The 25482-nt window shown below is 40.6% G+C and overlaps 3 protein-coding genes and 1 long non-coding RNA gene across 4 annotated transcripts; 2 read left to right on the top strand and 2 right to left on the bottom strand.

The window, feature by feature from the left end:
- Positions 1-95: 95 nt before the first annotated feature.
- On the bottom strand, positions 96-2927 carry Pp1alpha-96A (Protein phosphatase 1alpha at 96A). Its single transcript, XM_017164710.3, has 5 exons — positions 2479-2927; positions 2050-2398; positions 1634-1919; positions 1424-1571; positions 96-1144 (listed from the first exon to the last, which is right to left on the bottom strand). Exons 1-5 carry the CDS (start codon positions 2525-2527, stop codon positions 993-995), a joined length of 984 nt encoding a protein of 327 aa, XP_017020199.1. The 5' UTR covers positions 2528-2927; the 3' UTR covers positions 96-992.
- Positions 1094-1494, top strand: LOC121501919 (uncharacterized). Its single transcript, XR_005990732.2, has 2 exons — positions 1094-1232; positions 1350-1494. It is a non-coding gene; the product is annotated as an uncharacterized lncRNA (long non-coding RNA).
- Positions 2928-3162: 235 nt separating the features above from the next.
- DZIP1 (DAZ interacting zinc finger protein 1) lies at positions 3163-5902 on the bottom strand. The gene is made up of 5 exons (XM_017164703.3): positions 5607-5902; positions 4762-5549; positions 3960-4696; positions 3731-3887; positions 3163-3669 (listed from the first exon to the last, which is right to left on the bottom strand). The coding sequence occupies exons 1-5, from the start codon at positions 5698-5700 to the stop codon at positions 3214-3216; spliced, it is 2232 nt and encodes a 743-aa protein (XP_017020192.1). The 5' UTR covers positions 5701-5902; the 3' UTR covers positions 3163-3213.
- Positions 5903-6247: 345 nt separating this feature from the next.
- Positions 6248-12796, top strand: nAChRbeta2 (nicotinic acetylcholine receptor beta2). The gene is made up of 10 exons (XM_017164708.3): positions 6248-6419; positions 6638-6960; positions 7021-7206; positions 7266-7398; positions 7456-7583; positions 9988-10163; positions 10248-10400; positions 10494-10573; positions 11851-11957; positions 12394-12796. Exons 1-10 carry the CDS (start codon positions 6362-6364, stop codon positions 12607-12609), a joined length of 1560 nt encoding a protein of 519 aa, XP_017020197.1. The 5' UTR covers positions 6248-6361; the 3' UTR covers positions 12610-12796.
- Positions 12797-25482: the final 12686 nt, after the last annotated feature.

Genomic DNA, 25482 nt, shown 5'->3' with positions numbered 1-25482 from the left:
TTGTTTTTGGACTTTCCTTAAATTGGATTTGTGTGCGTGTTTTGTATGTGATCATGGTGTGTGTGTAACGCAAACAGTTTTAAAAAATATGCATGTATTATAATATTTTTGTTTATTTTAATATTTTTGGTGTAAACAATTCAAACTTATGTAGCTTGCAACTAAAATTGCTTCTTCTTCATTTTAAAACTAAGTAAACATGTATCGTCGATGTAAAATTTCTAAGACAATATTACAAAAATAAATCGTGCCTCGAGTACATATGTAATATGCAGTGTTAACTCAGCTCACACATTTAAAAGCATTTCTCATACAGCTTAAAAAACATAAAAGTTAACATTTTCACCATTTGCTAGTGTTTTGTTTTCTTTTAGATACGCAACAGAAAAAAGGAAGAAAGGGGGGTAGAGGAACAAGGAGCCAAAGATTGTTTAAAGTGCCGCCAGAATAATTGCTTAAATAAAATGCTGTGCAAGAGATAGAAATGCAAAATAAAATACAACCGGTGCGTCCACTTTTCGTACCTACTGTACGGGGTGATATATATGCAGTGTGTGTGTGTGAGTGTGTTGTGTTGGCTTTGCGCAAGGAAAAACTATAACAAAATTAATATATTAGGAGATAAAATATTCTTGCTTATGCAGTGTCTTACACTACAATTAGTTTGAACTAAAGTGTCTCGATTTGTGTTTTGTTTTGTTGATTCATTTCATATTATTTCGTTTTGTTTATGCTTTCGTTATCATTTTTGTTTGTTTGTTTTTTTTTTGTTTAAATAAAAAATAGGCTAATTTGTATAGATTCATATACCCCTTATAACGTTGCTCACGATTCGATTACACGTATTCGATAAAAACAAACTTTTTGCGCATTCCGTTGGATGTGGACTCGGATTCGGATACGGATACGGATTTTCCATGCCACTCTCTCTATTTGTGTGTGTGTGTGGCTTGTTGTTCCTGTTATTGTGCAGTGTTCGAGGTGTGCAGCGTTTATTTTTTCTTGTTTTTATTGTTGGCACCGCGTGGCGGTGTCAAGGGGCGTCCTGAGCTCCCAAAGTTGGGATAAACAAATCGTCGCTTGTCGGCGGGTTTCAATATCTGGAAGGAGCACATCAGTGTGTCGTCCACGGACATCATGGCACCTGCAAAGCCAATCGATAATGATTAATCATTGCTGACATTTATGGCGATTCCCGCTATTGATTATTTTTTAAAGTGCGCATTTTCTTGGTAAGTGGAAATAAACGGGAATGGAAATGGCAATGGAATCTGGTTGCTAGCTTTCACTTGCTTCTGGCCTATCTCCGAGATCAACGTTGACCTCCGTGTTTATTTTTATATTTATAGACGACCGTAAAGGGTGCCTTGTGTCGAGATAATGTTTATCTCCGGACTGAAGTCCATCGTCGATGATCACTCACCCGCATTGTCAAATTCCCCGCAATAGTTAGGCGCCGAGAAGAGCGTGACCAGCTGACGCTTGGCAAAGAATTCATAGCCATCTTCCACAACCTGATGGGCCCGACAGATCAGGTCAAATTCGTGCTTCTGTAAAAATTTACCCACAACCTGGAAACACAAATATTATAATCTTTTTCGTTGTATTTTCTGAATAATTTTGTTTGACTTACCTCCGCTCCGAATGTGAAGCTTACGCCGCGATCATTCTCGCCCCAGCCCATGGTATCCTTGTCGGGATCGGACCACAGCAGATCGCACAGCAGACCCTGATCGGGCACGTCTGTGGGGCGCATGATGCGCCGGATCTGCTCCATGGACGAGAGATCTGGACTCAGGCCGCCGTGGCAGCAGAAAATCTTCTCGTCCACGATGGCCGCCACGGGCAGGCAGTTGAAGCAGTCCGTGAACGTTTTCCACAGCTTGATGGTGTAGCGACGTTTGCATTCGTCATAGAACCTGTCAATTAAATGTAATTGGATGAATAATGTATATACTTTATAATGTTATACGACGCGGATTGCAAAATTAACAATATCTACTGACATAATTGTGAAGGAAATATAAAAAATAGAAAAGAAAAACTCACCCGTAGATGCGGTTAATGCTGGCGCACTCGTGGTTGCCGCGCAGCAAAAAGAAGTTCTCCGAGTACTTGATCTTGTAGGCCAGCAGCAAACATATCGTCTCCAAAGATTGCTTGCCGCGATCGACGTAGTCGCCCAGGAACAGGTAGTTCGACTCTGGCGGAAAGCCACCGTACTCGAACAGGCGCAGTAGGTCATAATATTGTCCATGGATGTCACCGCATATTTTCAGCGGGGCCTCCAGCTCGAGCAGGATCGGCTGCGACAGGAATATCTCGCGGGACTTGAGGCACAGGCTGCGTATCTCGCTCTCCGACAGTTGAACATTCTTGCCCGGACGTGCTCCGCGCACTGTAAAGATTTATAATGTTGATATGAGTGGGAGTTGGTGAGAACAGGAGGGGAGGAAGAGGTGGAGCACCCGCACATACCTTCCAGCAGACGCGAGATAATGCTGTCGATGTTCATGATATCCGACATGTTCCTGGCCCGGTGGTACCTCCGCTCGCTCCGCTCACCGAATTTCGATTATCCGCTGCCGCTGCTGTTTTCCGCTACTGTTATTTCCGCCGTTATTTCTTATGTATTTTCGGTATACGTTCGTTATGTATGTTATTTCATCGACGGGGACGGGCGCCTGTGTGTGTGGGTGCGTGTCTGTGTTGTTGGAAATCGCTGGGTCTTCCGCCTCGGGTTACGCCGTCTTCCGCCTGCCTGCTGCCTGGATTTACTGCCTCGGATGCTGACCCATGTACGGTTGGCTGCCTTCAATCGATTTCCACCGCTCCAGCTGCCTTTTATTGCATTTATTGCACGTTATATTCGCGACGTACTACAAAATTTTCTCCTACGTTGTGTTAGTGACGTCGATTGTTTACATTGCAAGCCGATAGCTTTATCGATAGGCCATCGCTGAGAGGCGTTGGTGTGACCGAAGCGGGTGTGGGTTTTCTTATTGGAAAAATGTTTAAATAATATTGTTTTTGTTTTTTAAGGTAATTAAGTAACAAATTTAAATTTAAATTTGAATTTCTTATTAAAACAAAACATAGATCAATCTTCAATTTTTACTTGCTTAAATGTTAAAAAAAATATAGTTTTTATTGTCAATAATATCCGTCATAATATTATAATTTTATTTCAAAATTTTTAAAATAATAATTTATTTATTTCAAATTATCATCGCTGTCATTGAAGCTTTTTCCGCTGCTTAGCGTGTTAAACATAACCCGCTTTCTGGGCAGAGGAACTGGCCGAGAGCTCAGAGCTGATTTGGAAACTCCTCCTCGGGCTGTGGCCGCCGGTTTGACTAGAATTTCCTCCAGCCTTGCCTTGAAGTCCCGACTAACCTGAGGCTGAGGACTAGAACTACGTGATTGGGATTCATCGCTGCTATGCGACATTTCATCCTCCTGCTCTTCGTCCTGGGTGGAAGCTACATCGTCCTCTGACTTCTCTAATGATGTAGATGGTGGTAGGTTCCGTTTCTTGGGCACCTCGATGGGTTTCAGAGGAGTCCTATGCTTGAGAAGCACCTGAGCGCGTTCTGGAAATTTGGCGGAGCAGAGTTTCTCCACGAATTTCCGAATGCGATTCCGGGTAGCATAGAAATGTGGATATTTCTAAGGAGAGTTTTGTCAATTGCTTTTGCTTGTTAATTTAATATTATTAATTAATTCTTACCATTTTTAATTTGTTGCGATGCTCGGCCAGCTCCGAGTTTACTCGCTTCAGTGAGATGTGGGAAATACCCTTGGACTTCATATCGAAGCCGTGAGGCATCAACTTCCGGTTGACCAACTTCCGGGCATCTTTTCTGGTAAGCGGTTTTTGTGGCGTTCTGTCGGAAATAACAAATTTAAAATCATTTTTATTTTAATAAATAAATAATAGTGTACAACAAAGCACTTACTTGATTATCTTTTCAGGAGGCTTGATCGGTGTTGCTTTGTCGTCTTTTCTGGGTGCCTCCGACTCGGACGTGGTCACTTCTGTGGCCTCCTCCTCCTCCTCTGACAGGCTCTGTTCTTCGTCCTGCTCGCCCTCTTCGTGGCTTAGACTCTCGCTGATGTCCGTAGCCTCTCTTGTTTCCAGTTTGCTGGAAATCGTCTCGACAGGTGGTTTTGTATAGGTTGGATTACTGCCGGAGCTACCTGCACTTGGCTGCTCCTTCTCCACGGCATGAACTTGGGCTTGGCTGACCAGCTGGGAAATTGGCTTCTGCCGTGGCGCCTCTTCAATGGAGTAGGTGTCATCGTCTTTTTTCTTTTTGAGGAACTCGCTCTCCACTTGCTTACGGATGCGATCCATATTGGTTTCTTCTTTTCGGTTCACGGGCTTGGGTATTTTCGAAGCAGCTGGCAGAGCCTGGACATGATGAGGCTGTTCCTTAGTTTGAGACGACAACTGCTTAAGCTCGCGTTCAAGAGCCTCCAGTTTTTCTCTGTACCCCATCTCCATGTGGTAGACTACCTCTTCCAGCTTGTGGGCACTGACCTTGCCAATCTCGGCCACCTTTTCGGTGAGTATGCGCTCCAGATCCTCCAGACAGGGCGTGGCAACACGATCTTCCAGTGGCGGTGTGCTAGCTGAGGCCTGTTTGCTCTGCTCAAGAGCTCGACTTAATACTTCTAGTCTCTGATTTATGTCCTTAAAGGATATTAGTTGGAAATTAAAAGGTTAAAAGGTATTGTCTGTTGTAAATTAAAACCTACCTTGATAAAGTGTTCGTTGCTTTGTTTGAGTTGCTCCTGCCACTCCTCGAAGTTTTTAAGTCGTTCAGCCAATCCTGTCATTTGCTCCTTTCTCTCGCTGGCCTCGCTGTCGTGCGCCTGCTCCCCACTGCCCTCATCTTTCTCCTTGGCCTCCGCCAGATTACTTTGGATGCCAACGGAGCGCTGCTCCTGGCGAGGACTAGCCCGCTTCGATCCTGTTCCCCGCTCTTTGATGTTCCGCTCGGCAGCATTAAGGCGCTCCTTCAGCTGCTTTATCTCTAGCTCCATCTTTATGGTATTGATCAGGTGGAGATCGGTATCCTTATCCTTCTCCTTGTCCTTTCCCTGACCGGAGGCGAGACTCGGGGGCGAGGCCACGCGATGCTTTCGGCCGATGTGGACATTCAGCGCCTCGTTGCTGATAAAGTTCTTGGGACACAGGTGACAGGGATAGACCACCTCGCGGATGGCCTCGATCTGGGTGATCCGCTTGTGCAGCTGTACCACCTCGTTGTGGGACTCTCCGAGGGACTTCCGTAGAGTGGCTATCTCCTGCTGGGCCGTCGTATGCGCCTCCTTCAAGTCCGTGACACACTCATCCAAGTAGGTGCGACAACAGAGCAGGTACTGGATAGCATACTGCGACATCACAAAGTACTTGGCAATGCCGCTGTCCAGGATGTGTGTCTCTAGCACCGTGCCTAGTGGAGCCTCCGAGAGATGGGCCAGAGCCTTGTCCACTAGTTCAAAGTTCTGCTCCCTGAGAATGCGCTCTGTTTCATATGAACCTGAATAGGTTACATTGGATTTATTATATCATAGTAAAAGACTATGGTATTCCTCACCCATTAGCCTCCAGTCCAAAGGACCATCGCGATACTGTCGCAGCTTGAAGCCCGTTCCACGGACCATCTGCGGAAAGTTGCCCTTGAAGCCCATTTCAAAGAAAAAAAAATCGAAAGTTGTTTACTACGCCCTCGCCTTCTTTGTTTTGCTTCCGTTCTTTGTCAAAGTATAGTTTGTACTGCTTTCATTTTTCTTTCTCCTATTTTTCGGTTGCTCGTTGTCAAGGCAACAGGGTGACGTTGCCAGGACAACGAGTAAGGATTCAAAATGCACATTCGTCTGGTTTTTGGTTGAGAACTTGGCTTAGTAAGGGGTTGTTCTGGGTTTCGGCAAGGGTTTGTTTTGGGTTTTATAGGTAATTGATATTTCAGGTATTATAAAAATAATTTATACAAAAAAATTTTAGCTTAAATATAAGTAAAAGCTAATTTTTATGAATGATATTTGTATACTTTTTCGGACTTCACTTGGCTAACGAAGTTCTTTATTAACTTTATTAGGCAATCCATTATATTTCTTAGTTAAAAACCCATTTAATTTCAAATTAAGCGGTTGAAGGTCGATAAATCTAGGATCCGCCATCGAGCATCTCTGCCAGGACATCTGTCAAAAAGGCACAACTCAGTTCCCAGTAAACTCTCTGACCGTGAGGTTCTTCCAAAAAACAAACCGCACTAACAATGCTTTAAGTTGCAAGGAATACATTAATTTATAGCAAATTAAACTAGTAAATAACTAGAAAAACTGCCACAAAATGTGGCACTGGAGTTTGTTGTGTGTTTTTCTACTCGTTCCTTTGGCAAACTCCACGGGTAAGCATTGTATTATTGTCTACCGAGCGAGAAAAAAAAAATTGTGAAAATTCCGATACCCTGATGCTGTATCCCGAATATCTGACAGATGTCAGGAAGCTGCGCCCACGAAGAGAGCCAGAGCAGCGTCGGCGCAGAAGTTTGTTTTGGGAAATTTACTATTTGTTTGGGATATTTCTTGGACACATTTCTCACCAAATCTCCTTTGTTTTGTATAGCTCCCATCAGCTTTGAGGCTAACCCGGACACCAAACGTCTCTATGATGATTTGCTAAGCAACTATAATCGCTTGATACGGCCCGTGGTCAACAACACGGAGACCCTGACCGTTTGGCTGGGTCTGAAGCTGTCTCAGTTGATTGAGGTGAATCTGAAGAACCAGGTGATGACCACAAATCTGTGGGTGAAGCAGAGATGGTTTGACTACAAGTTACGATGGGATCCCGAGGAATACGGAGGAGTCGAACAGCTGTATGTGCCCTCTGAGCACATATGGGTTCCGGATATTGTGCTTTATAATAATTGGGATGGCAACTACGAGGTAAGTCTGGTTTCGGTTCAGTTTTATTTGTATTTAACTTATTTTTAAACATTTTTGTAGGTAACTCTGATGACCAAAGCCACACTCAAGTATACCGGGGAAGTCTTTTGGGAGCCACCAGCTATTTACAAGTCTTCATGTGAAATGAATGTGGAGTACTTTCCCTACGATGAGCAAATTTGCTTTATGAAATTCGGTTCCTGGACCTACAATGGCGCTCAGGTGGATTTAAAACATTTGGATCAGGTTGGAATGAGATTCCTATATAAAATTAAGAATTGGATAATGTTTGTTTCATTTTTTAGGTCCCCGGAAGCAACCTGGTTCAAGTGGGCATCGATCTAACCGAGTTTTATTTGTCTGTGGAATGGGACATTTTGGAAGTGCCTGCTACCAAAAATGAAGAGTATTATCCCGACACTCTAGAGCCCTTTTCAGGTGAGTTTGCTTGATATTTAATTTAATTTATAATGTATATCTATTTTCTATACTTAGACATAACATTTAAGTTGACCATGCGTCGTAAGACCTTATTCTATACGGTCAACTTGATAGTGCCCTGTGTGGCTTTGACTTTTCTCACGGTGTTGGTGTTTTATTTGCCCAGCGATTCGGGCGAGAAGGTAACGAAAGAGGATCTCAGGAGCATATCCTTTTTCTTGATTTAATGCTCGGGCATGGTTTTATTTAGATTTTGATATTCCTTGCACTTCAAATTTAAAATGCAACCTTTTTGTATATATGTTTTGTAGTTATATTTCCTCTACCAATTTTTTAAATATATATATTTTAAGTTAAAGTAGTGAAATTTTATGTTTTAAATTGTTGCCACAAAAATACTCTTACTCAAATCATTTTGTTTATCACTAAACTCCTTTTTTGTCAACTACCTCTACACTGTGAAAAACAAAACCTCAACATTATACCTCTAAACGTTAGCTAAGCTGTCTAACTCATATGCACCAAATTCAAACTCCTTTCAGTTACTTTAACTATCACTCCTTAATCTTTCAAGTCTGCTATCCTAAAGCTGAGCTCTTGCACTCTAGACTCGAAACACAACCGAAATTGTAAATTGGCTTTCAACAAACAAATATTCCAAAAGAACAAATTAGAAAACTAAAACTTTCCTGAGAAGAGCTCAACTTGCACTTCCTGCTCTTTCCAAACTCTAACTTTCTCTATTTTATGCTAAAATTTTTAAACTAATAGATAATAACATAATGCTATGTAGCCTATTCTATATAACCATCCAAATATCAGCTCTGAACTCGCAGCAGCGTCGCTCTCTGCATTCCTTAAAGCAGCACACATATATTTACGATCCGTATATATATAATAAATTATATATCTCAGAACCATTTTGCGTTGAATATCATTTGTGCTGTCCTGAGTAGTGAAATCTCATAACGTAAATTCTCATCGAATGCATACCAATGCCCAATCGATATCGACATCGAACCGAATCGAATCGAATTCAAATTGCCAAAAAGCCACACGCAAAATTATTCCATATCGCCGCGTATCTTGTAATTGAGCAGCGCACTCACACTCACACCGAGTCACACACATACATACATATATAGGACACTTGCATTCGGCACAGGCACACCTGAACACCTGTACACCTACACTCACACAACCACCCAACACCTACAAATACACTCACACACGTACTGGACTCGTGCAGTTTGTTGTTATATTCCATTTGTCGTTGCCTTAGTGTATGTTCGTTCATTCGTATCGCTCGTTTGCTCAAGTAACAGTAAATGCTCCACCACCAGATAATGATGTTTGAATCCGATATTTACTCAGTCATACAGAGATATAATATGGCATTGAATGCACATACTTAAGGGGATCCTTTGGGGCTCAAAACAAATTCAGTCTATAAGGGTTAGTGCTTCAGGATTGATTAAATTGTAAGCATTAATTGTGCTTAAGCTCTTGTTAGTAAAATAATTATTTTTGACTAAAAAGCGTCTAAGTAAAATTTGCAATTAATCAGCCAAAGTTTGAATAACTTACCTTGAAGGGAAATTTTCTTTTTACATCATAGATATTTGTAGACAATACTTCAGGGAATTCATTTTGAATTATGACCTTTATCAGTAGCAGCAATTTTTAGCAGTAAATTTAATTATTAATTTAAAATGAATAAAGTAAAAATAAAATATCAGATATTTTTTTGTGATAACATTCCTGTTAAAACAATGCTTGGTTATAAGCCTAAGAAGCAGATTTAAAATCACACATGATTCGTGTGTGACAGTCTTCAGTCTTCTTTTTTGTTTAATAAAAACCAAAGGCAGTAACTTGGAAATTATAATCCGTCAGGCCTAACATGAAAGTGTCATAATGTCAGAACCTATTTGCTTGAAAAGTTTTCCCAAAAAGCTACATAATTGATACAAAATACCCAATTTTTTTGTTATCGACACATACTATATATCACGTTACACGCAGTAAAGTTTTCATGTAAACGTAGTTACATGCGCTTTGTTGCTTTACGTTTTTTTTTTTGGTCGTGTGTTGATTGTTTTCGTCTAAACTTGGAATGATTGATTGATTGCTGTGGGAAGAGGTCCAGGTTATTCATCCCGTAGATTGTGTGTTCGCGAGTGTGATAGTTGTGGGTTCTAAGCTTGGTCACAGCATACGCGTTGCGGTCCTTTGGTACATATATCCTTTTGTTAATTTTGTAACAAATTGTTGCCGATTTTATTTAGTATTTATTCACATTTATTTTGTGGCCGGTGGTAGGCATTGGCAATCTGTGGAAATTCCTTGCCGCTGCCATTCATAATTTCTGTACAAGTAATTGCAATGCAATGGGCTAAATTAATTGAACAAATTATGTTGATTGTGTTTTTAATTTGGTTGTTTGTTCTGTGTTCACTGTCGTTGTTGGTTGATTGTTGGTTTGATTGTTTGATGGTTCGTTCGTGTTCCGTTGGATCGAGTGGCAGCCACTAAATAGCCGAGGGATGTCGAGAAGAGGAAATTGTGTAAACATTTCGTTGACAGGTTACGTTATGTATTTCAATACTCGTGTCGTTGACCGTGTTTTTCCTGCTTCTGGCCGAAATTATCCCGCCCACCTCGTTGGCGGTGCCCCTGCTGGGCAAGTATCTGCTCTTTACCATGATACTCGTCTCGCTGTCCGTCTGGACAACGGTCTGTGTGCTGAATATCCACTTCAGGTGAGTTCCGATTCGGGGGCATATGCATAAGTATGCCTGGGGAGGAGACGGGTAAGAGCAGGTGATAATTGCCCCTCGGCACAGATCTCCCTCCACGCACAACATGTCGCCACTGGTAAGGAAGCTTTTCCTGCACTTCATGCCCAAGCTGATGATGATGCGTCGGACTCAGTACACCCTGCCCGACTACGACGACTCCACGCCCAGCAATGGATACACAAACGAGATCGATGTGCGGTAAGTGGCATATCTCGAAATTGAATGTAAACACTTGACTTTTGCCGCTCTTCCGCTTTTTCTTTTTGTGCTGGCCTTGGTTTTTCCCCTTAGCGACAGCATCAGCGATTTTCCCAGCGAGTTTAAGGACAGTCAGGACGGCGCTTACGATAATGGCATGCAGAACTCTGTGGGTGAGTGCGCGAAATCTAACCATAAAACACACAAATATTTTGCATGCCCGGCAGCCTCAAATTGAAATCAAATATAACACTGCCGAATAAGAAAAAAAATAGAAAAAACACATGGCAAATAATGTAATAAAATGGGAGAAAATATTCCATGGGATGAAGCGGCGCTTTGATGACAAATAACGCTTACGCGGTCCAAAATCAAGCAGGGTCGCGGTTAGCCAATACTAAAAGGGGGTGGGAGAGCTTGATTCTTTGAATTTACGCCCCTGCTTCCACGATTATTTTGTAGGAGATCATAAAACAAGCCAAGCGCAATGAAAAGCGCGCTGAAAATGGAACAGAGATGTTTTTATGCATTTTTTATACTACATAAAATAATAATAAAAAGAGAAACTGCTTCGATAAACAAATTAAATAAAAAGTAGCTTGATTTGTCGGTAAATTTAAACTAGTTTTCATTTACTTAAAATTTAATGTTTATTTGTTTACTTATTATTTCTAGAAATCAGTCCCTTGGAATAAAGGATATCTATCTATCTATCTATATATCCTCATAAAACATAATTTCAAGTTTATAATATAATAATATAATGTCAAATATAATGAATAATTAATTTATGCTTATTTTAGAATATTTATATTTAACTTTAATCATGCACTTATTTTTAAAATTATATAAATGGACTTCTTTAGGGTAATATCATAATATAGAAATTGATAATTTTGTTATTTATTTTAGAGAAGTAAAAAGTGATTTTACTTACATTTTATACATTTTTTTATAGGTTTCTTTAACTGAATTCTTTTTAAATAGTAATTTTAAATCTTTCTTAGCTAACTAAACCATTTTAAAACAATTTTTTAAATAAGAACTATACAATAAATGAAATAATTCATAAAGCTTAGCTCTCTTAAGGTATATTTATTTATAATCATGCTAGCTTTGCAATAATTAAACAAACGCTTGCCATATTTTTAAAGGTTCTTCCATATCTTTAAGCACCAATATTGTATAATATTCTGGACAGCCTATAAATTATCTTTCCCAAGCACAATTCAGCTTCGTTGCCCTATTGGCTTGAGGCGTTAATTTGCGTCCTGGCAAAGGCCAAAATATTTGTCTACCCATAAAAGCGTAGATGCACACATGATATATGTATATACATACGTACATACATGTATGGCCGATGGGGAGGAATTTTCTCGAGTCTCGCATTTATTTATTATTCCAATATTTTATTTCAATTTTTCGCAATTTCATGGCGGAAACTTGACAGATTCTGACAATGTGATACCGCGCAACTTAACACCCGAAGTGCTGCAGGCGTTGCGTGCGGTCAGATTTATTGCGCAGCATATCAAGGATGCCGACAAGGATAACGAGGTGGGTACCCAGAGGCCGCTGCGTGCCTCCTCCGAGCCGTGCTTATTTTTGTTGCCCATTTTTATTGACGCGTGACCGCGTCTCCTCCTTGAGCAGAGGAGAGGCGAGTCCTTGGCGTTGTTATTGTTTACATTGCCATATTTTCGGCGTCTGTCGGGGGTCTTTCGCCTCCTTTTTTTTATTATTGTTTATTGCCCTTAACTTCGACTTGAATGCATTGGATGGAGCCAAGTCCCAAATGTGCAGCAAACAATTGTAAAATATTAAATCATAACTTTATATTTTTATTGCGATTCAAGTTTATTGAGAGCCAGCCGCAGGGCCATATTTTATTAGCCCCCCGAAAAAAAACGTGTATAAAACCAATTTCGTTCAGCCGCAAAAATGATACAGCGAATGATATTAAGAATCTATTTTTTATTGCCTCGCCTCCCAGATTGTCGAGGATTGGAAGTTCGTTTCGATGGTCCTGGATCGCTTCTTCCTCTGGCTCTTCACGCTGTCCTGTGTGTTCGGGACCCTGGCCATCATTTGCCAGTCGCCCTCGCTCTACGACACCCGCTCCCCCATCGACCGCCAGCTGAGCGAGATTCCCCTGCGCAAAAACAATTTCATGCTGCCGCCGGATATCGTCCGTCAGGTCCTGACTTAATTGGGGTCCCGGGGTCCTCTGCCAGGATGCTCCCTGGCCTGCACAAGTTAACAATGCTTCCGAGGAACAGTTTTTATGGATTTCAATCGAATCAATCGTCTCCGCGCGGAATATCGCAACGATTTCATATGTTTAAGTGTTTATCACTCGGCAATACTGATTGTAAAACCAGATTAGCAATTAAAGAAAATTCACAAAATAAATGAAAAATCATCTTTAAAGTTTAAATTATGAACTTTGGCCCACTTTTATGATTTAATGTGTAAGAACACTTTCCAGTTGCTGCTATCTCGGGCTCAGCCACAATGACATCTGTTCTGGCGCTGTTAATTTTCAATTAAGAGATGACTTTTCAAAGTTTTGCGGGGAAATAAAACGTTTTCTTTCGAAAAGACCAACAATATGGAAGGAACTTCGCATTTGCTATGTCAAACAGACATTGCGCATACGCCACGTTGGCTGCCTAAATAATTTGCAGTATCATTTATTTGTCCCTCTCCCTGCCGCCGCCGCCTCTTTGGCCTTTGTCTCTCACTCGGTGCCGCATTAAATTAGAAAGTTGAAGTCTCTTGGCCACGCATTCATCAACATGTGCAGGTCCTGCCGGCAAAGGACTTTCACTTCAGCACTGTCAACAGACATAATTTGGTAAGCACTTTGACTGGCAGAGGAGCAGGATAACATTATATAAAGCGTGTTGATGATGGAAAACGGCAGGGAAAAAAATGAGGTACTTTGACATTCTCTGTGTCGAAGGAAAATACTCTAAGTATAAGGTGATTATACTATTTTGGTATTTATGGAAAATATAAGAAAGCTTTAGTAGGGAAAAAAATATATTCGTATAAATACATGTTAAATTAGTGTATAAATAAAATGTAAAATTTAATGTAATAATCATAGGCAATATTTGAAAATAATTTGTACACTTTCATCTTACAGAAATCCCATAGACTGATTTTATGCATTTTAAATTTAAATTAAAATTTTCAATATTTATTTTTAAGCTTAATAAATTTGTACTACAACCAATTTCTATAATACCCTTCCAAGTTACAGTGTGATCCAGATATTATTAAGATTTGCTTAAGGATTTCAGGCTGCCACCCAACCCTCTATCTTAATGTCGTTTACTGAGTTTCGTTGCCGTACTTTATTTTATTTTTTGGCATTCTCTCTTTTTTGTTGGCAGTTTTAAATTAGAAAAGTTTTTGCCAGATTTTTGTTTTACATTTTTCATATTTTCTACGGGCCATGCCCCGCTGTGCATGTTTGTCGCTGTCCTTATTGTTGCCGCTGCCGCGTCACATGCGTAGCTCAAGGAACCGAGCAGCCGTTCCCTTGCTTCCTCCACCTTCAGCCCCACCTCCTGAGGAACATCTTGGGCTCCTGCTCCATGGCCTTCTCCATCATCATCAACATCAGCAACGGCTTTCGTGGAACCGAATCCACTCCCGACACCAGCTGAGCTGCGGAGCTGAGAACCGGGCAAAGTATGTCATGTTAATTTCTATTTGTTTGCCATGCAGAGCGGCAAACTTGTCCCGGGTCCTGTATTCTCTATAAAAGTCCTATTACAGTGGAGTTCAGATGTGAAAACATGACCTTTTTTCACTTATCTAGAAGAAGTCATGAAAATTTAAGCAACATTCTCATGTTTTAATCTTACAACTAGGTTTACATGTTTTTCTTTAAATATTTTCCCGTAAAGAATTCTTTATTAGCGAGTGTTCACTGTTGTGACATTTGCATAAAGCCGCAAAGTATGCAACACATTTTCGGGCACGAGCTAAAGTTCACCAAAGCACAAAACAATATGCAAATCGTCCAGCCAACCCGGACCAACGTCACCTCGTCGAGAAAAAAAGGGGAATCGAGAAGATTTTCGGGTCACGACCAGAGGTCCTTTTTTCCTCTTTCAAGCTGCATGTGTTAAGCGACTGTTAAGTGACTTAAGCCCAGTTTACACGGTCAATTACACCGCAAGCAGAAGAGACCAGCCAAAAGGGGGTGAAACCGAGAGTGAAATGGGGCCCCGGCAGCTAATTAAAAAACGAGTTGCGCAACGGAAATCAAAACCATAAACTAAGCTGCCGCAAAGGAAATGCAGCGGGGATTGCATCCAGCAAGCAGCCAGCAAAAGGGCCAGGCCAAGATTGACTTGAGCTGGGCGAGTTTGGAATGTCCAAATGGCCATTGGGAGAAGCACGTGCGATGCTAAGTTTGGCCAACCAACTAACCAATACACACTCGTGCGGACTTAAACACTAAGAAAAATGTGGCTAAGCTAACAATACTTTATTTAAGATTGATTATCATGTCAGGCAAGTCTGCAAACAATAATATTTGTATTTAGTTTATAAAAGACTAATATAATATGAAAATATATTTCAAATTATTTACTAAAAGTTTAATTACATTTCTCATAGTGCACCCAAAACACTCTCGAAATGCACTCGTGTGTCCCCGTGTCCGGCGGCGTGACAGGAAAGAATATATACCAAAACCAGAGAATTGCTACATTTGACCAAAGGCACGTCAATTAGAGTTTTTTACGGGGCGTGGTCGATGTGCGAATGACTTTGATGTGCCGAAAGGGTTTAGCTGAACATGTAGTTGTGTGGGTGGCAAAAACCGCAGCGGGGTGGCTTGTTCATTTTCAGTTTGGTTATTTATTTAATTTGAAAGTAACTCTTTGTTTGTATTCGAAATGTTTTTTGGGTAGGGCTGCCGGCTATTTGTGAGCCAGTTTTGAATGATTGTTAGGTTTTTTCGGCTGCATATTAACCCGTGTGTGTGTCTCAGGGGTTTAGTTTTGTATTTATGAAAGAGTTAAGGTATTTAAAAATATATTTATAAATTTGTTTAGGGTCTCTACATATCCCTATCCATATACCTTGAAGCCTGAGGTTTATAAGGCTTTCCAGAAAATTATTATAAATCTTTAAAAATGGTTCTTTGCAATACAAATTGCATTATTCGAGTTAATCTTCATGTCCTTGTAAGCCTGATTTGTGGAGGCCATTGGCGGGTTTAAATAGTTAAGTCGAGGGTCCCTTTCGACTGAAAAGTTCATTTCGCACAAGAACAAATCGGCTGCAGAGACAGACATATGTGGCAGTAAATGTATTTGTATTTGTCTTTGTTTTTGTTTTGTTTTTGTATTTGTGCAATGATAAATTACAAAATTCCTGCCGCTGGCAAAAGGCATGTGTGTTTGCCAGTGTGAGTGACCCCAGGACCAAGATGAGGCCACAAAGGCCATTTTGTTGTTATTAAGTTTGCCTTTTGCCAGTTTTCTCCCCAATATATATACATATATAGCTGTTTTTTTTTTTTAGCTGCACATGGCTTGTGTCTATGTGGTGTGGACCGGGGGGGAAAGGCTCGACAGTTGTACACTGCGTGAAATTAATGATGCGCCAAAGTTCTGCTTCTTCGCCGGCTTCATTGTTGTGCAGTCGAAATGGCAACGAAATGTCCACAAAATGTAGGTCTAAAGACGCTTTTATTAATAGTCCTGGTACGTGGTCACGATTAACTGCCATTTTACGCACTCGCACTCGTCCTGCCACTCCTACTTTTGGCCCCTAAGACCACTCCCTCCCCCTCTCGATGGGAAGTCTTAGCCTTTTTGAAAGCTTTTTGCTGTTGCGTAAGTCAGAAAGTCTCTCATCTCTCTGGACGACGCATCCAGGCTGTGTGTGCGTGTGTAATCTGCGTGGGATTTGGACACGACTTTACTTAAGTTCATAAAAATTCTATTAAAGGCGAAAAAGCTTAGCAAGGGCGACACGCCCCTTTTCGGTTCCCCTACCTAAGACAGCCAAGTATATAGTTAAATGTTCTGCAATGCATAATCACCGGGATCTAGGATAAGAGATTGAAATTAGTTTTATAGATTTATAGGGAATGGAACTTAAGTTATTCAAACTTATATTAAACTTTTATATTAATATTTTTGTTGTAAATAATTTCAACTTGCAACTTAAACTACAATTTACAAATTTATGAAGATAATAAAAACATTTTGAAGAGATTTTACGGCTGGAACACCCGCTTGATTGAAGACACTTCTCCATGGCATTGTCCTGCTGCCAGGACAATCAGAGTCGACTGCTTTTAATAACATTTTTCACTGCGCTCCTTGGCCGTCTCCACTTGCACTTTTTTTCTGTGCCTTTGTCTTTCGGTGTTTTTTGTCGCTTAAGTGGAGGCCCCGGCGCTGTCAAGTGCTGGTGCCACGCCCCCATCGGCACACCCTGGCCCTCTGCCTAGCCGCCCACCATTTTACATGACATTTTAAATTTACGATTTACATTAAATGGCGCAATGCAAGGGCACAAAAAAAAAGAGGAATAAGTACAACGAGTGGTTGTAAAATGAAATTGCTCAGCCGCTTCAAGAGGCTCAGTTTGCCTGGCCCAATCCTTACACTGGAAAAAATACACGACTTTAAGATCTAGTTGACCTTAAATGATTTTGATTTTCATTTAAATATTCTCATTTACAATTGTTTTTATATATTTTTTTTTAGAAACTATTAATAGTTTGTTTAGGCTTTTGAATTAGGAATATATATTTTTGTTTTCATGTTAACCTTTTTTTTTCTGTGCTTATTTACTCCGCCTACCGCCCACTGCTTACCGCCCAGACCCTCCCACTTCCACCTCGCTCTTTGCGGTTGTCTGCCTGTCCTCGGGATACAGTTAAAAACCAATTTCGTGTATGTAAAATATATCAACTATATATTTAAGTGGCTCTTGCTGCTGCTGCTGCTGATTTCGTATTTCCTTTTCCCCGTACGTTTTTTTTCGGGGGATATCCTTTATTTGTACTCTTCTTTCTTGTCGCTTGTCAAGGATAAATGCATTAGCGGGCGTAGCAATTTACACATTAGGGCGTGATAAAGGGGCGTGGCCAAGGGGGTGTGGGCAAAGGTAATATATGTGAGTGTAGAGCGGGGGATGGAAATACATTAGGGATAGGAAATCTATTCGGGCCTTGGCTTTTAGCAAACTGAAAATGAAATCGTGTTGAACAATCACATAAATTCACTCAAAAGGGAGGAGGCTGGAAAACCGAGAAAACAGCTGAAAAATTTAGAAAAAATCAGGATCTGCCTTTGATATTTAATAAAAAATATTTTGGATTTTACTCAAGTAATAAAACTAAATGGTTATTTTAAATAATCTCCTTTGAGGCAAGGAAAACAAACTTCTGCAAACACTTAAACGACATTAATCACTTTTGCGCATTTCCTCAGGCATAATCACAACCTTTGCTGTAATCTGTACAGTCCAATAAATTTTCTAATATTTTAGCCAGTAACCCAAATAAATCTGCAGCAGCGGCTAATTAAACTTTGCGCCTAGAAGTCTGTTTTTATTATGATTCTTGATGAGGCGGCCGAAAATGTTGGCAGTTAAATAAATAGTTGTTTCGCCTTGTTTCGCACAGACAGACAGACAGGCAGACCGGCTGGCCCACCTGTCCACACACTTGACGTGTATTTCCGTTTCCGTTATGCGAAAACTTTTTTTGAGAGACCTGAGCTCCGGCCCGTTTCTCATGTCCTTTTCCCTAGCCTTTTCCCTTTTCATGTCGAAGTTGTTGAGGGGCAAAAGTTTCACGCTTAACATTTGCGCCGCGCAAAAGTTGAAAAGTTTATCCCAACACACAGACGGACTAACTAACTAACAGACACCTACCTACAGGCACACCTTGGCTCACACACCTGCACACACAACCAAACATGTATGCTGATTAGCGTGGGTCGTGATTAAGGCTAAGGAAAACGTGCCAAAGGCTTGCAGGGGGCGGAAGGGGAGGTGCAGGATCCTGGCAAACTGGCGCTTAATTAAATTTAACAGCTGCTTAATTGCACTCCTGCCAGGGAGTAGGCACGAAGGGTGGCGGTTGCCTCCTTGCTATTAATAATTTTGACCAAAACGCTAATGAGCCAAAATCAACTTAACTTTAGTTTGAACTGGCTCGTTCCAACTTCGAGCCAAGTTTTTCAATTTTTAAACAAAATACATGGAGTTCCCGGCTCGGGTATAACCATTCTGACAACAAGTTTACACTTTCGAAATTAAATTTGTATTTTATTTTCCAAGGGCTGCTTTGCGAAGATATTTGCTTGAAGTTTTCGAAAACTAACTTTGCAAGAAGGAAAAGTGGCTCTTTGGGAAACATTTTGAGGTGATTGAATGGAAGGAATTATATGTGAGCTTACGGAGTTTAAGACTACTTCCCATACTCGTATTAAAACTTTTGCTAAATTATTTAAATGCTTGAAACTAAGTTTAAAAATGGGAATTTATATTTTCTTATTCATTTCTATTTTTATGATTGTAGAAAATAGCTTGATAATACATTTTAGATTATTTTAATATTTTAAGATATAAAATATATATTTTAATAGAATATAGATAATATTTGCCATCCCCACTGGTTAGAGTATTTTCCTTTGAAACTCTGGGTCAAAACTTTGGCAGGACCTTCGCTGCTTTCATTTATCATGGCGCTGAGGACTCAAGTGTCCGTCCGTGTGCCTCAATTTCACCGCCTTGCCTCAATTCCCGGCTCCTGGCAAAGGCTATTAATTTCGCGTCAATTAAAAATTAAGCCAATTATTTGTGCCTGCCCCGTGGCAGAACTGGCTCAACACCGGCCTCTACAACACACAGACCTTGTCCTGGGTTCCTTCCGTGTCCGCTGATGCCGTTGCTGCTATCCTTTCCCTTGACTGCATTCGAAGTCCATTAGGGCTTCATTTGTTTTTAATGCTGTGTAACCTTTTGCCAGGAACAAAGAATAACATAAAATAAAGCGAAGGCAAAAAAAGCGACGTGAAATTTCTAAGTTGGCACTTTCACGGTTTTGGCCGGGATCGTTCTGTTTCGTTTCGCTTCGTTTTGGCCCTTACCGGGCCGCCCGCCGTTTATTGGCTAATTTAATTTGCATGTCTTGCGTTTGGGCAATTAATCAGCGGAAACAGCTGTCCGTCGCCTTAACCCTTTGGCTGGCCAAGGTTGTCGCTCCCTTTTCGTAACTGCTTTCAATTTTTGTCTTTTTTTTAAATAGAATTTTTTCTTGACCATGTTTTGTTGTACACATAAATAAACACTTCTTTTTGTTGGGAAATCAATTTAATATTTGTTTACTGAACTTCGAATATATATTTAAAGGAAATACATTGTGGGAAGAATATTAGTTTCATAGGTTAAAGCTCTAATTGCGTAACAATTGTTGTCCAATCTTGCTGGCATTTCTTCTCTGTAAATTCGTTCTTTCGGCACTTAATTTCAATCTCCTTCAAGTCGCTTGCCAAGCCTTTGTATTGTGCAATCCTGTCCTCCTATTCCTTATTGAATTACGAGTCCTGCGTCCCAGTGCCCTTCGCCTTTTAATTGCATTTTCCTTGAACACAACTGCAGCTCGAGTGGCTGCCCGTCTGCCTTGCACCTTTTCTCCAGCGGAACTCCTCCCGTTCGAGTTGAAATTAATGCAGCAATTTGTAATGAGTTTGCCTCTTTGCTTTGGTGTCACTGCTGCTGTCGGCGCGAGAGCAGGATTTATTGTTGCATTCCTGATGATGAGGAGGAGCAGGACGCTGCTCGTCCTCGGATCAAGTAAATATAATTCAGTTCTTTCTGCAATCCAATTTGTGCCGGCTGCACTGCCAGCAAATATTTGTCGCCTTATTATGATAATTTATTTGATTCCGCCGGCCACTAATTGTGCGCACAACCAATATAATGAGCCATAGTCGGACGCGTTCTGAATATTCAAGCAGCATTGAAAGCTGTATTCCGTAAATCAAATTATGCAAAGCAGCGTAGCCAAACATTCTTCGGGCGGAGGCTCTGAGACCCAAGATCCCAAAACGGACCCCACTGTAGTACACTCATGAGTCAAGTGAATGTTTGACCAATATTTATATTCGCCTTGGGAAACTTCACTGTTCACTCTGCACTTTTTTCAGGCCACTTTAAATACATCACTTTGGTTTTTATACCCTTGCAGGGTATTATAATTTCAGTCAGAAGTTTGCAACGCAGTGACGTTTTTGACCCTATAAAGTATACATATATATTCTTGATCAGCATCAACAGCCGAGTCGATCTAGCCATGTCCGTCTGTCCGTCTGTCCGTCTGTCCGTCCGTCTGTCCGTCTGTCCGTCTGTCCGTCTGTCCGTCCGTCCGTCTGTCCGTTTCTACGCAAACTAGTCCCTCAGTTTTAAAGCTATCTGAATGAATCTTTGCATATAGTCTTCTATATACTCTCACTGCTATATATGTCGGAACGGGCCGGATCGGACGACTATATCATATGGCTCCCATACAAATGTACGATAAATTTTTAGAAAAAAAATTATAACTTTGCTGTTTTTCAATATTTTTGCATCATTTTTGAGACATAGCCATTTTATATTATTTCAGAATTTTGGTAAAAATTTTATGAAAATCGGACGACCATATCTTATAGCTGCCATAGGAACGATCGGCAAATGAATAGGAAAAAAATTATAACTTCGTTGTTTTTCAACATATTCTTATCTACTTTTAGATATAAGCTTTTTTTATTATTTCAGAATTTTGGTAAAAATTTTATGAAAATCGGACAACTATATCATATAGCTGCCATATAAACGATCGGTAAATGTAGAGAAAATGTAAAGCTGGGAATGTAAAACTGTAACTGTCAAACTGTAAACAGAATAAGTATAGGTAAAATGTAATGAAACTCTGTTTTGTATGTGTTTTCAGCATTTAAATCTATAATATAAACATCAAAACCAATCTGCAAGGGTATACAAACTTCGGCGTGCCGAAGTTAGCTTCCTTTCTTGTTTTTTTATTGCATTGCCAGAGTATAATATTTCAAAGCCTTACAATTTAAACAAAATGTTTTTGTGCTTTTGTATTTTAATAGTTTGTGATTTCAGGATTTGTGGGGTTATATGGACCATAAGATTGCCTTTCCAATAAGAAAAAATTATACATATAATTATATAAATGTTATTTAATAAAACACCAAGACTTTCTTCACGTTTAACTAGGTTAACATAAGAATTTCCCTTTTTGAAGCCTCAAACATCCTTAAATCTGGAAATCATTTTAATTCTTAACGGGTATTTTACAGCTTATACACTCAACGAAATCGCGATTGCCCGCTTTTTTGTCTGCTTTACGAGCTCAACTTTGACACCTAACATGGGAATCGAGGGCAGGGAAGCAGCGAGAGGTCAGGGGACAGCCTGGCGACCCCGTTTTTATATGTATTGTCAAGCCATAAATTTGTTTGGCTGCGCAGTATAAATTTTTAAGCAAAGACAAGCCACGTCACGCACCCTCCGACAACAGAGAAAACAGTGGCAGGATGCGAGCGAGCGAAACTATAAAAGCGCCGAAAAATTGAAATAAATTGAAAATTGCTGAAAAATATAACAAAGTGCTGTCCAGCGTTTGAGGGTGAATGGGTTGTGGGTGCGGGATTGGGTGTGGCTCTGACTGCGGGTGTTTTGGATGTGCCTCCAAGGATGAGGCAACTTCGTCGTTCTGTTTTGGGGGCTGCTGTGTGTGCTGGCGAAATTCCCTGCTCTGTAAGTTGAATCCTTTGGCCTGTCTATTTGTCGGTGTGTGCGTGCATATAAATTAAGTTTTAAAAGTAAGCGCTCTTTCTTCTCTATCTTCTCCCCCATTCGGCCTTTGTGTTGTATGTATTTGAAAACAAAATAAATGCAGCTCTAGTATTTCGTTGGAATTCGATAGACCAAAGTGCAGGTACGAAGGAAAGTTTTGCCAAAAAAAAAAAAAGAAACTAAAAAGGAAAAGGGAATCCGAGCTGGCTTCTTGGAGAGCTCTGATTTCACAACTTGCTCCATCGCCGTCTGGCTGGTCAGCTTCTCTGAATGCTCAGCCAGTCCTTAAGTGAAAAATGCATTAGCATATGGCGAGTGTTTAAAGATGAACATTACATTGACTGGGAATAGTGGTCGAGTTTCAATGGAGATTGGCTCTGTTTGAGCAAAGTTCTGGCTCAGGGAGGAACTTTTATAATTTACTTAATTTGATTCCTGTTTTGATTTGTACTTTGGTTTGTACATCTTTAGGAAAAATAAAATATATACATATATATTCTTATAGAATTTATAGCTTAAGCTGAATCTAGCTGGTGTTTGGTTAAAGCCACTTTAGTAATGCTTAGTTTAAAAGAAAAATTAAAGAGGATATCAAAATGTAGAGCTCACTGTCTCCATATTAAATCAGTTTAAACAGAATTACAGATCGGCTGACTGGCAAGTCTAGCAGCCTTCATTAACCGAGCTTTCTTTCATCGATGCGAGTGACAATTAAATCCGAGTTTGCTTTCCAATTAAACCACTTGATTAGCTTTTGTGAACTGCAAAAGGGACGGCCATGGGGGAGTTATCCTTCTGTGACTGTCCTGCCACTCCCTAGATTTTGTGGCAACTTTGTCCCTGTGTGTGCAGCATGTTAATTGCGCCTAATCAGCGAGCGAAGCATTAGCACCAGTGTTCGCTATATGGGCGTGGCTCTCGAAACGCTTAATTACATAAGTGACGGCAGTGCTGTCGCCTCCGGGTCCTTCGAAAATCCTGAATTTTTTCTGCTGACGCCAAAATGTCCCATTCACGCATTTATCCAAGATGGCACAAAGTGTCCTGGACAATTTGTTAGTTCACCGCATTCACTTTCGGTTAACAGATTTCTTTTCGAGCAGCTAACTCAATAAACCCGACGTTGTCTTGCATGACAACAGCAATGTCGACAGACACTCAACGGGTTATTAGCGAGGGGTTGTCAAAGGATGGAGCGGGTTCAGAATTCGGTTGGCGTGCAAGGCGTGTTTGAGGGGGGTCAAAGAGTTGGGGCCACGATGATGAGCTCCCGCACTTGCTGTTGTCGTTGCTGCTGCTTTTGACTTGGCTGCAGTGAGCTCGGCGCTAAATGGATTTTTAATGTCGTTGGAAATGCAGGAAAAGTTTCGAAAAAGGTTCTTGTCATCATCGCCAAAGCGAGTATCCTGTCTGAACGTGTGTGCGTAATAACACTTAAGCCCTTAAATTTGGTAATAGATTGCGGCAAGTCAGCCTTGGAGGTGAGCTGTAGATCGAAAATAAATTAAATTGGGGGTTTTCATTTTAGAACAGGGAACAGTTACTAACTTTGATTGGAAAACTATTCTATTTTTTAATAATTTAATGGTCTAAATTATTATTTGATTATATTAAATTCTACACTAAAATATGAGACTGAAACAGTGTTATAATATTTATGTTTAAATGATTCTTAATGGTTCCAAATCAATTTTGAATTGTATAGCGCCCGAAAGGGTTTCTGCTTCTTTGATTAACATGGCGCCCGAGTAGGTCTTTTGCTTCCAACTTCCGTTATCCTTTAAATTTAAACTAGAGAATTTAAACTCTCGTATATAAAACAAAATATGAAGAAGAGTTTTTATTGGCAAGTATACATATATGATTTAATATTTTTTAAGTTTCGAACCTTTATGGGCCTGAGCTCACGCTGTCATCGCTCTTTATGGCTATGCAGCATCTCCGAACGAAAAACTCCGGGCCTCTGCCCCAGCTCCTGCTCCTTTTGGCGGGTACGTGCAACAATCAAGTGTCAGCGTAATGAGCTATCAAGCTGCAAAATATGCAATTTGAGCGCGACTGAATAGTGCGACTAAGAGTCCCCCTCCCAAAGACACACCCACACCACACACACACACACACACACGTGCGCTTTTGACACACGCACACTGAGGCAAATGGCACACAGACGGGCGCACAATGCGGGTTGAGTCGAGAACAAGTACCACGACAACTACAACACCTCGCTATCGCAGGAGCTTTTGCTAAATTTTGCGTGTAAGTGACAAGTCCCGCATAAAAGGGCATAACAACTGCAAAATGCTGATGTCAGTATGTGAGTGTGTGTCATGCGGTTGAGTGTGTTGGTGTGCTAGAACGGGAAGGGAAGTAGTCGACGCGTTTTTGTTGCACTTATTAATGAACAAACAACAGAGCGGCTACGTAATCATCGTTGTCAGGCAAGCGCCATCATAATCAAGCACTCAAGCGCATAATTATAGCATGGGTGTGGGATGCGAAGGGGTACGCTAGCAGCCCCAGATGAGAGTCGTGGAGGCTTGGGAATTGTGGCCAGAGGGGTTGACGTTCGTTGGCTTCATTTCGGATTTTGGGTCTGAGGTTTGACTGTTGTTCTGCGGTTGCCAACTAACTCGTAACAGTGGCGGCGTTGAGCTAGGTGCTGAGGTAATCAAAATCAGAAATATAGCAATAAATTATATAAAATAAATAATCCATATAATTTTTTATATTACGATTTATATTGTTTTAACAGAAATATTTATTTAAGCTTAAGCTTAGACATTTTTTCCTATAAATCACATCCTATTGTCGACGCCACTGACTGTCCTATCCGTGAAGTGGACACTGAGCAATGCTCTGAGCAGGGCGCTCTCTGGCTTTGGTCTCCCGGTATCACTTCTCCAGCTAGCTGCTCGTTTGCCGGTTTATGGTATTTCTTTGTTGGTCCATAATTTACAATTAAAAATCATGACACTTAAACATAATTAAAATATGAAAACGGTTCTGTATGCTGTGCAGCAATAAAGTGTAATAAAAGTTAATTAGAAGCCGGCAAAATAAGAGTCCTTAAAGCCCCAAACACACAATGCACACACAAGGCAAAAGCCACTAAATTTCCAGAGCTCCAAGCGAGTTGCAAACGCGCGAGACTAAAAAGTATTGAGTACTAATGAGTTTTTAATCACCAATGGAGGTGGCGGCAGGGCGGCAAATATGCATTTGC

The sequence above is a fragment of the Drosophila kikkawai genome, chromosome 3R, assembly GCF_030179895.1.
Source record: "Drosophila kikkawai strain 14028-0561.14 chromosome 3R, DkikHiC1v2, whole genome shotgun sequence".
Taxonomy (NCBI): Eukaryota; Metazoa; Arthropoda; class Insecta; order Diptera; family Drosophilidae; genus Drosophila; species Drosophila kikkawai.
Note: the sequence above shows the minus strand (reverse complement) of the source record. Positions and strands in the feature narration are given on the sequence as shown.